Consider the following 12,500-nt stretch of genomic DNA (forward strand, 5'->3'; position numbering starts at 1 on the left):
GGGGCAGATTCACTAGGTCAAAGAAAATCACTCTTTTAAGCCATACAACAGGCTAAGAAAAGAATCACACATCTATACTATGGAGAGGGTCTCTGAAGACAAACTGAAGTATTTTTTAACTTTTTCCTATTCCAGTCGCCGCCATCTTATGAGAAGAAAGTCCATACAAGTCGATTACCACACCCTCCTTTTGTGTCCACTGACAGTAGCTTGTGCTGCCTTGTACGTACTTCTCCTAGCAAGATGGCGGCGATTAAGAATTACAAGGAATGATTAAAAAGGCGACTCAATGGGGCTATTGTATATTCAGGGTTCCTACACATTTTACATTTCAAAATTCCATACTTTTTCCATACTCAAATTTCCAAACTTCTCGGTAGATTTTTCTGACCATATTCTCGACATTGCGGCCACTTCTGGTTTGGGATAACTCGGTGAAAACAAAGGTATGGACAACTGAAGTGAATTAAAAAATTACACTTAATATTCGTCCATTTAGCTGGGTCATTTTTAGTTGTATCGTAGTTGTATCTTGACGATGGGGACTGACAGTTAAGCTACACAGTAGGAATGGTTCATTATGACCCGAGTGAAGTGATTAGTACTACAAATGCAATGGTCTGGAAACACAAATATTTCTCCATACCCTTGTTTCTTTTTTCCATACTTATCCAGCCCTGGAAATTACTATAATCAAATTCCATACTTTTCCAGGTTTTCCATACTGCGTAGGAACCCTGTATATTGCCTGTTGTTTCTCATATGGCAGGTATTTGCTCACATGACACCTTTCATGCAAGTTTGTATATTACCAGCAAAATAACCAAACAACTAAAGAAATTAATATCGCCCAAAATATCAAACTATCACCTAAATATTGGTTCAGAGCCATTAGATATTGATATTGACATCAACAAGAGTACGTATCGGTCGACCCCTAGCAGTGTCCCACCTGTCTCTGCAGCAGCTCCTCAGAGACGTGCTGGTCGTGCAGCGCCGGCTTCATCAGGCCCAAGATGATCAGCACCCGACTCAGGCCAGCCGCCGCCACAAACTGCAGCATCTGCAGCGAGGGCACCAGCTGAGAGTACCTGCACACAACACACACACACAGACATACACACACACACAGACACACTTAATACCTATCTAACACCAGTCCTTAAAAACAGCACACAGTAGTCCTCGTGTTCCATCGGGTAATGTAATGGTATAATGTTCACAATGGAAACAAGAGCACTTAGGGGCAGATGTACTTAGACAGCGTAGGCTGAGCCTGTCAGCCTGCCAAAAGCACACGCCGTGCCTTGCCATTTTAAACACATTTTACTATGCATTCACTTCATCAGGTGAAAAGGGCTCGTCACCGACCTCCAATCTAACTTACGTCGCCTAAAACTGAACAGTGTCATTCAAACACAGTCTCAGTTGAACGAAGTATACTGACGACATTAAAAGGAATGAAAAGTTGAACAATCATTAAGTAACACAGTAGAATATAATATGACGTCAACAACAGCAGTGATATTGCAGGGCAGATATTCCACTCCACTTCAGACTAGTTGTGCCGCTAGGCTACGGCAGATTATATAGTCTCGCTGGTATAAGGACGAAGAGGACGTGAGGAGGCAAAAGGAAGACATCACAGGGCAAACAAAACTAAAGGTTGCTTTTGAAATGGTACAAAGAAACAGAATGGATGTTGTAACTCATTCAGTTCTGTTGCTTCTCAAAGTCTCTCGTATGGACCCATTTAATGGCAATCTGGATTACATAAGCTTTTTAAAGTGTCTGGGAAATACCATAAACGGCAAAGATTTTCATACAGGAATACAGAAAAAAAAAATATTTTAACACTTGATACTTCTATTCTTCTCTGAACCTTGCCATAAATGCATAATGCATGAGCTCAATGCTTATTCAGTGCTCCTGTAGCAGGGAGGATGCGGTTTCATTCATGTTCGTTCTGTTCATACATACCATGCCATGTTTTCAGGCGCACACTAGGGTGGTCCTTATTTTTAAAGTCTCCAATTGTCATGCTCTTAACCCTTCAAATTGTTCCTTTATATAAGAAAATACAGCATGCCAATTTTTATGGGAGTAACATAATAATTACTGGTAGCTCAATAGCTTTAAATTTTGAGATGATTTTCTATTTGATGATTTTCATAAAAACAGATCATTTGAATTGGTATTATAACTGGCTAGTACAATTCCAAAACAATCTCCATAGAAGCATCTAATGCACCATATATTCCTAAATATGTATTTTAGATACATATTTTAGATACATATCTCAGTTTACTTATTGTAGAAACTAAAACCAAATTAATCAGTTTAGCAGATTTACCTTTCCTGGTGGAATCAATACAATTTCTATTATCACCTTGGTTATTGTTTGGGTTTAGAGAACATTTTTTGGTCTTCATTAAAACATTTGCATCCATTTGCAACATAAAACAATTGCATCCACGGAACCCCAAATATGTGCCACAAAACTGTATGAGGAAAAGGCATCTTTGCCATTCCTGGCTCAGATTTGCTTGCAGTTGTGTTCAGTGTTCTGTACCAAGAGCAAAATCATGGCAAAAACAAGAAGTGAAGTTTATTTGATTAGTTCCACCATACCAGAATTAGTTGGATCAAATCTGCCATCTATTAGAATGGAAGATCACTGACGGATCTATCCAGACTGCAACAAGTCAACACTGGCTGCTGAGCATCAGAAATGAGGGATTTTTGAAATTGCTTTGAGATTGTCGTCATGTTAGTGTTGCTCTGATTTCAATAAAATAGTAGTTCATTTGCAGCAACTTTTAATATTACTTGCATATCACAATAACGCAGCACAGCTTAACATAGGCAATCTTCCACATGCTTGAGCTAACTCTAAATATATATTTTTTTGTCAAAATGTTTGCATATTTGTAATTTTGAAGTTAAAAGGAACAGTTTAAGAGGTTAAGACACTAACATTTTGCAAAAAAAAAAAAAATTGGACTTGATAGGGACCACCCTAGCGCACACAGCAACAAAATAACGTCTGAAAGTCCTAAATGTCAGCCCTCGATACAGATCATTATGGAGGAGGAGATATGGTGACCCTCTGGCCTTTTATTTGACCAGTGCTTATTCCACAACTAATCATGTCATGGCTATCTCAACTAACAGACCATTTCGGGCCTACTCATGTCAGGATAGTGGTACATATCTCACCTTGAATTTCCCCTGGGGATCAATAAAGTATCTATCTATCTATCTATCTATCTATCTATCTATCTATCATAAAATACATATCAACAACACCTAACATAGTTGTTAAACAGTTCCATGTGTGCATCTAATTGGGCTACTTTAGTCAACGTCACAAAAACCTGTGCAGCCTTTTCCTCTTTGTCAGCTGAAAGACAGAGGAGCGCTGCACTGTCTAAGGATGACCTCGAGACTTCTGCTCCAAGGTTGAGAGGGGCTAACCCCCCCCCCCCCCCCCCCCTCTCCCAGGTGGGATGCTCTCTGTCTTCTCGCCTCTCCTCGTTACGCCTAATGTATCATCCCATTCACTTTGTCCCTGTGAGTCCAGATCAGTACACGTCAGTTCATCTTCTCAGCCAGGACCCCCCACACCCCCCAACCACTTCCCCAAAGCTTTACCAGGAAGACATTTGCCTAAAAAATGAGCCTGGAAGCACCGTGCTGAGCATTAGAGAGGAATTAGGGGGTTGGGGGGTGGTGGGGGTCGGATGAAGGGGGTGCAAGGGGGTTTTTGTAACTCAAGAGGCCCCATCGGTTTCAGTTCACTGGTGCTATGAATTGGCTGGTCTCAGACTACAGAGCCAAATCAATAGGAAGGCCCCACACACACACGCATACACACACGTGCAAGAGCGCACACTCACACAGGCACATGCGCGCGCACACACACACACACACACACACACACACACACACATCTTTTAATAAGGTGTTGCTCCTCTCTGATATTGATTTGCTTTTTTGATTCTATCTAATATTAAGGGAGGCCAGGGGAGTGTGCTTATGACAAGGTATCAATACTGGCAGGAATCTCTCTCTAGCGGAGCGGTTGGCCCTGAACTTTATTCCTCTGGCCCTTTGAAGGAGAGAAACTTTCCTCATAAGTCACCGTGCCACTGCAACAAAATTGTGCCCCTGAGCTCTATAAAGAAATCAGACGGTCCACCACCCACTCCACCCAACCCCACCCCCTTCATGTGCACTGTGCACAGTGTGCAGGTCATGACATTCCCCCCTGTGCTCCACACGAAAGAGGTTGGGGAGAGGTGAGGGGGGTGGGGGGCTTAAATCAAACTTTTACGGAGACTGACGTTACTGACATTTCTGACACTCATCTTCTCCCGCTAGCCCCCTGCCCTGCGTGGCAAAAAAAAAAAAGTCATTTCCTCACTCCAATTTCTTCTTCCTATGTTTGGGGACCCGCTCGTCCCTGACACCTTTTCACCTGTCAGCGGTCCAACCCCCCCCCCCCCCCCTCCCCCACACACACACACACACACACACTGCACTCGCTCCCTCCAACACACACACACACACACACAGTGCACTGTGGAAAAAAGTATGTGTCCAGTATGTACCAAGCTGTACTGAGTCTGATTTCCAACCTGAATCAGTCCTGTGGCATTGACATTTATTTCAAGGTTTTTTCCTCCCTCTCTCTCTCTCTCTCCCTCTCTGGTCTCTCTCTCTTTCTCTCTCTCTCCACCTGTCCTATTCTGTTCTTCTCTTTCTCCATTTTTAATTCTGCCCGGAGGCTAAGGATTATGCGCGGCAAGGCATGCGTGTCAAAGGAAAATTTAGCGAGGGAAAGACAGCCAAGATTGGCGGGATGAATTAAACAGATAACACAGGAGGCAGATGAAGAGAGAGAGAGAGAGAGAGAGAGAGAGAGAGAGAGAGAGAGAGAGAGAGAGAGAGAGAGAGAGAGAGAGAGAGAGAGGAAACTAGGAAAAAAACATATTACCAATGCTGGTCATTTTCAGAGCTGCTCCTTCTTGCTCATCCCATCTCTCCCTTTCTCCATTCCTCCTTCCCCTCCTCTCTCTCTCTTTTTCTCTCTTTTTCTCTCTGCCCCTCTCTCTCTCCCTCCCTCTCTCTCTCTGTCTTACCACCTCCACTGCTCACTCTACTTCTTTTTTGCATGGGCCTGTTTAAAAAAAAAAAAAAGAAAACGAGGGAAATATCTAAATGAGTGCGCGTGTGGAAATGAGTTTGGGCCCGTGGACTTTCTGCTCTTTGACTTTTCCATCTGGATTAGTGCAGGCTGAATGGCCGCTGCGCTGTTGCTTTTGTTCGGAGCGCCGCTCAATCCACTGTCGGAATGCCGGCGCTCCGGGCACGATAAGGGCTTCTCGGGATGAGCGGCTCATTAGGAGGGAGGTTGGGGGTCGTGGGGGGGGGCATGGCCTCACCTGCCCGCCACTACGGACAACACAACACGACTTCAAATGGACCATGTACTAATAGACCACAGATCCACAGCCAAGCACAAACACACACACACACACACACACACACAAACTGTCATCAGTACACATGTTCAAACTCAAGGAGTCTCACTTACACAAACACACACGTAAATGTGCTACCCTATAGTGCTGAGCAAGTGCTGCGATAGAAAAGTCAGTCGGGGCTCTAAACTGACCAGTGTGTAGGCCATACTCACTGACCACAGTATATTAGTGAAGACGTGAAAGTCAGAATGTCCCCACTACATGTTATCATTACTATTATAACAGTATGCAAGTTGCCTCAAAATGAAAGCTACATAGAGGACCTCTTAGTAGGTGAAGATGCAATTCTCTTTCGGCCCACTGGGTGTCAGTAAGGTATTACCAAATATCACGCATCACATCCACACAGGCAGTCTTGGGCCTTGGCCTCTATTTGTTTCTCCTGTATGCCCATCTCTCCCTCACACACACACACACACAATCTCCAACTCAACCTAACAGACTATTGTTAATGATACACACAGGTTCCTAGCTGCCTGGCAAAATTTGAAATACTGACTGTGAAGGTAATGTAACCAATGTAATAAATCAGTATTAACGACAATTCCTAACTTCCAAAACCTTCTCTCATACATACACAGGTATAAACGATATCCCTTGAGACAGGGCAAGCCAAGGTCTGCCTCTGCAGCTCATCACATGTCCTACTCCCGGTATGTGTCTGTGTGTGTGTGTGTGGCTGGACTGTCTTACGCTACTCTAGGTTTGTTTATGTTGGCTGCTGGTTACTTGAGCTACACACAGTATTGGGCAGTCGTCTGTCATTACACAACCTGAACTTCGGTACAAAAACAAACACACATGTTTATTTACATGCACGTCGTCTGTGCAACGGAGTGTGTGCTGTTGCCCTCCATGTCATCCATCAGCCCCCCCTGGCCCACACCCACGCGCTTGTTACCCCACCTCCCCTCTGGAGGGCGCTCTCAGCACACACACCACGAGCCTCTCCACCAGCCCACTACCCTCCACTCCACACAAGCCTGCGGCCAAGCTTAAAGGGGAACTTGGCAACTATTTCAACTTAATAAACCCGTTTAGAAATCATTTGGATGGTTAAATGACCTGTTCCGGTGAAAATGGTGACTTTCCCCGCTGCGCCTAGCGTCCCCAGGCGGAAAACCAACCTTGCAACATTGAGACTACCGTCCCGGAAAGAGAAGTGAGAAACAAGAAACTCGTTTTAAATCGTGTTTCTTACCTTGTAACATCCACATAGTTTTGCCAAACTTATGCTAACAGTTCGCTAGCTTGTAAACAAATCCATGTGCTTTATCATTACCTTTTCACACAGTTTGAAATAGCATAATGTGCAATTTCTCCAGCAGAGGGGGAAATCCTGCCAAGTTTCCCTTTAACATCAAAACACCAATCCACCTGTGACACAGTTAAGGTTATAAGTTGTCTGCAACAGGGACTCACGACGGCAGACTCGGGAGTCGACCCTGGGCTGACTGATTGCTAGGTGGTGGCATTACTGGCATCGCTCCACCATGACCAGCATCATTTAGGGGTATATATATGGTACCCGATTTGCCCCAAACAGTAACACCTGACAATCTCCCAGCTCCTATTCTTGTACCAGCTGCTACTACTACCACTCCTCACCAGGGGGAGTTGTAGCACTCTGACTCAAGTCTGGGTCAATGTTCTGTCCTCATCTCTCCACTCCTCTTTCAATCTCTCACCTCCTCTCCCAACCACTCACCTCCTCTCCCAACCACTCACCTCCTCTCCCAACCACTCACCTCCTCTCCCAATTACTCACCTGCTCTCACCTCCTTTACCAATAGCGCTCATATCCTCTCCCAATCTCTCCATTCCTCTCCACTACTCTCCTAATCACGAGCAAAAAATCCACTTATCTCCTGTCCATGCTATACGGTCCTGAACAAATCACAAAATAGCAAATAGCAAATTCAAAAATATGGGGGGCCCTCTTTGACTAGAAGTTACAATCATTTTTACATCACACAACCAGGAAGTAATCAAAGTAGTGATGAATCAATTCAATCTCGACCCAAAACCTATATGCTGAAGTAGACACATGAAGCAGGCGCAGGAGTTGCTGGTCCCCGTCTGCTCTCCTGCGTCACTGGGTTGAGTGGGCTTTGGGCTTTAGCAATAGGCCACTCCACTCCACCAGCGCTGTATGCTGCAAGGACAAGGCCATTACAGCCAACCGCGCCCCCGCTGGGACAATTTCTATTCATCTCCACTGAAGTTGTAGCCTTGGGCTCAACCACTTCTGTCTCACACACACACACACACACACACAGTACATTCACTGCCTCTCACATCCACATTCCCTAAAGTTGATAGAGGCACACTGCAACTCACACACACACACATACATACATACACTCAGATGCATGAGCACAAGCTCACAAGCTCACACTAAACATGCATTCATGAGCATAAAAGGAAACACACAAATGAACACATGTAACTATGCATATGTGTGTGTGTGTGTACCAATATGGCATATGAAACCACCCACACCATTGCCTCCGAGGGCCCGTTCAGATTCTGAGATCTGATATGTCGTCGTCTGATGGAAACGTTTTAATCAGCCTCAAAATAGCAAGTGAGCCTGCTCAAGAAACTCAAGGACAAACTGTATTATAAGATGGATGGTGTATTTGATGTGAAAAGATGTGCCCCTTCAGCTTTAGCAACAACATCTATCTTTTTTCTCTAAAAAGCTTTAGCTGTCAGTGTTAATTTTTACTTATATTTTGTGTCTGCTAATATTTAAAATATATTCTCATAGTTAGGAAGTCAAAGACAAACCATTACATAAATACCACAAATCATTCCCTTTCACTAAAACCATGTCCTCTCTATTATGAGATGCAGCTACTACTGCTAGCCCAGAGCCCAGCTAGCCCAGAGTACGGCTAGCCCAGAGCCCAGCTAGCCCAGAGTACAGCTTGTACCCACGTACAGCTAACCAATTGCACAGCTAGACCAGAGCATAACTAGCGCAGATCCAAGCTAGCCTAGAGCCCAGCTAGCACTGCAAAGAGCATGGGTTTCCAAACTTTTCCATGACAAGGCCCCCCAAATACCACTAAGTTCTGGCCAAGACCCCTTTTTGCAAGATGTGTTATGTAGTATCGACAATACTACGGCAAATGTAAAAATAAATTAAGCTAATCCTCTATCTGTTTAGCCACAAGCACTTCGCGATGGAGCATACAGTGTATGAAAGTTGCATTTGGGGCTTTCTGCTATATGAGATCTATTACTCCACTATTATTGCCAGTCATTATCATGGACACATTATTAAAATTGTATTTTCTAACAAATCTCATAGTAATAGGTATATTTTTAATTCTTAAAATGTATTTATTTTTGGATTTCATTTTTCCTTCGAACTTGCTGCGGCACCCACTTTAAAAACTACTGTCATAGAGCGCAACTAGCCCACAGCACACTAGCATAACTAGCCCAGAACTCAGCTAGCCCAGAGCATAACTAGCCCAGAGCTCAGCTAGCACAGCTTAGAGCACAGTTAGCTAAGAGCACAGCTAGCCCAACAGCCCATAACCTAATCAGAGTAGACAGATACATACATATACATTAAAAACACACACACACACACACACACACACACACACACACACACACACTATGCATAATGTACATAGATCCACATGCACATACATATACATTCACCGACAAACTCACACACACACACACACACACACACCCCTACACAATGACAATGACACAGATCCTCTCATGCACATACACCCACACAAACATGTTTCTGTGTGTGTGTGTGTGTGTGTGTGTGTGTGTGTAGGAGGACTGGAGGGCTCAGAGGAGTGGGGAGCTGCCTGATTTGTCGGCTGGAACTGAAGTCATTTGGGAGGGATCCAGGCTGAATGAGAACCTTTGATGTGCAAATCCGGCATCCCTTGCATGGCACTGATATGGTCTCCACACACACACACCGCACACACCACACACACACACACAGTACGTACTCAGGTGCATGGTGTACACACACACACACACACACACACCAACAACACAGGGCAAAGCACAAAAAACAATTTCAGATATAGGCACATTCACACACTCACCCAAGGGCAAGGAAAGAAACAAACAAACTTTCACACACAATAAATGAATAAACACATACACACAAACACACAGACACACACACACACACACACACATACAAAATCACACCACCACACGAGTAGTGTCTACCAGTCCTACCACTTATCTCTAACCAACAAAATGTGGAACTGAGAGAAGAGAAAAGAAGAACAGTTATTACGGTGGCTCATGGCCTACATGCAGGAGGAGAACAGGAGAGAAATGGAGGCTAATGGAGAGGTGGCTCATGGCCTACATGCAGGAGAACAGGAGAAGAATGGAAGCTAATGGAGAGGTGGCTCATGAGGGCTGTGATCTTCCCAGAAATGTCTCGTTTCTGGGGGTGGGGGTGTGTGTGTGTGTGTGTGTGTGTGCGCGTATGAGAGAGAGGGAGCATGTGAAATCTACCACTCCAAAGTCAAAAGTACAAACCTACAGTATTTCTCAATAACACTACTGTTTGTTAAGAGAAGCATCCGTTCAGTTGAGGTCAGTTCAGTTCAGGTCCCTCTGGTCAGTTCCATCACACAGGTAAGCCCTGTGAGAGCACCTCTCTCAAGTCATCAGACCTCTCCGTCTTCATCACAGCTCCACGAGACCTGCGAGCCACTCGACATCCGACACCTCCACCACCATCATTCCACCATTAGCGCCGCCATAAATCCAATTCCTCAAAGATCCTCAGAGGCACCCGCGAGACTCCGAAGCATTCTCGCGGTCCGACATTAAGTAATAAAATCGCCTCTAAAAAAGGCGTTGGCGGTACATTCCAGTTGTAAGTTCATTTGCAGAAATATTTATTCCACTCCGGCGCGGTAATTGGATTGCGTGTACACTTTGGAGGGGCTTGCAGTGGGGCGAAGGCCTATTCATCACTGGGTAATTGGACACAGCATAGCGCAGAGAGTTCCAATGGCTCCTCTGTGAGTCATGGAGAAATATGTGCTCTTTTTTTCCCCTTGAATTCTTTTGAAATCATTTGTCTTTTTTATCTAGGCTCTCCTCTCTTTTGCAAATCCTGGAAACATGATGTGATTGTGTGGACTGGATTTTTAGAGTTGGGTTCATGTATGTAAATATACTGTAACTCTCTCCCTGTCTGTGTGTGTGTGTGTGTGTGTGTGTGTGTGTGTGTGTGTGTGTGTGTGAGTGAGTGTGTGTGACTCCACTCTGGCAGGAATGGCTCACCAATATTGCTGCCACTGCTCCTCCTCAAAGACATCCTCTGGGATGGGATCGATCAACACCAGATCAGACACTTGCCTGTGGAGAGAGGTAGTGTGTGTGAGCGAGAGAGAGAGAGGGTAGGGAAGGCAGAAGTAAGGGAGTGTTAAAGTGAAATGGCCAGACAGTAAGAGGAGTAGATGGACAGACAAGTAGTTTGTGGGCCACAGGCTGCCGATGCCATCCATCAGTCTAACCACCCACAAACCCTCTGCCACCCTGCCAGGAGAACCCCCACACACCCTCTGCCACCCTGCCAGGAGAACCCCCACAAACCCTCTGCCACCCTGCCAGGAGAACCCCCACAAACCCTCTGCCACCCTGCCAGGAGAACCCCCACACACCCTCTACCACCCTGCCAGGAGAGCCTGTCTTCATCAGGTGCACCATTTCTAGTCTCCAGGCTGCAGAGGAACTCGTCTCTGTGTGTTTAGTCCAGAGCAGAAAGAGAGGAGAGGACCAAGAAGAGGAGGCAGGAGAGGAGAGGAGAGGAGAAGAGGAGGCAGGAGGGGAGAGGAGAGGAGAAGAGGAGGCAGGAGGGAAGAAGAGAGGAGGAAGAGGAGGAAGGAGGGGAGAGGACAAAACAGAGAGGAGGAGGGGAGTAAGGAGGGGTGGAGGGGAGAAGATGGGAGAGGAGACGCCTGAAGAGGAGGATGGAGGAGATGAGGGAGGAGTTGGGGGAAGAGAGGAGTGAAGAGGCAGGGAGAAGAGAGGAATGGGGGAGAATAGAGGAGAGGAGGGGAGGGGTGGAAGAGAGGAGTGAAGGAGGGGAAAAGAGAGGAAAGGAAGGGAGAGGAGAGGAAAGGAAGGGAGAGGAGAGGAAAGGAAGGGAGAGGAGAGGAGAGGAGAGGAGAGGAGAGGAGAGTGGCTTCACTGGCTTCACTAATCCCTCGCTTCAGTGTAAAGACGTCCGATAACTTCACAGTCGAGGCCACACATCTCCATCGCCAGGGAGAAAGAGCAGGGGCTTGTGGGTAAATATATGAGTGGCAGGGGAGCAGCTTCATAAAGAGCTCCCTGTTAAACAGCTCTCTTTACTGCAGGAGGCAAGGAGTAGAGGACCCCTCACGGGCCTTTAAACTAATGCCACGGAACAGGCAGACCTGTCTTTCTCTCACACTCACACACACACACACACACACACACTCTCTGTGAAGAGAACAAATACAAGGGTTTGGGGTTGCACTTAAAGCAGAGGATTCCCGAGCTCTATGTTCCTTTAACAGCCAATATAAGAAATGAAGGGTGTTAATCTACCTAGCAGTGCAGTGATTTCCATTGTAGCCATTCAAAAGTAATGACAGGAGTGCTTAAGTGTTACTCATAGAGCTAATGAATCGCTTCATCTAGGCTAGTAGCCTCTAAGCGCTCGAAGCTCCCGATCCATGGTGGCACTGTATTTCCAATATTACCGTAGAATGTAAACATGGCACATTACTTTATAAGGTCACAGCAGTATTTCTGTGTGAATCATAGACTTTATATACAGTCTATGGTGTGAATGACCATGGGTATTTTTGCTTTCATTCTAAGCAGTGGTTGTATCTTATGGCTAAAATGAACTGGCAGCCATGCATAACCCAGTCAGCAAATTGAAACAATTGCTATGTGCAA

At 45.4% G+C, this 12,500-nt stretch overlaps 1 protein-coding gene across 2 annotated transcripts in view; it reads right to left on the reverse strand.

Moving 5' to 3' along the window:
* Positions 1–12,500, reverse strand: part of si:dkey-122a22.2 — a 24,860-nt gene that overhangs the window by 4,954 nt on the left and 7,406 nt on the right. For both annotated transcript variants that reach the window (XM_042106198.1, XM_042106197.1), the window contains exons 7-8: positions 10,851–10,925; positions 953–1,091 (exon numbers count right to left, since the gene is read on the reverse strand). In XM_042106198.1, coding sequence (XP_041962132.1) covers positions 953–1,091; positions 10,851–10,925 — 214 coding nt within the window. The remainder of the gene's footprint in view (positions 1–952; positions 1,092–10,850; positions 10,926–12,500) is intronic.

This window comes from Alosa sapidissima, chromosome 10, assembly GCF_018492685.1.
Source record: "Alosa sapidissima isolate fAloSap1 chromosome 10, fAloSap1.pri, whole genome shotgun sequence".
NCBI lineage: Eukaryota > Metazoa > Chordata > Actinopteri > Clupeiformes > Clupeidae > Alosa > Alosa sapidissima.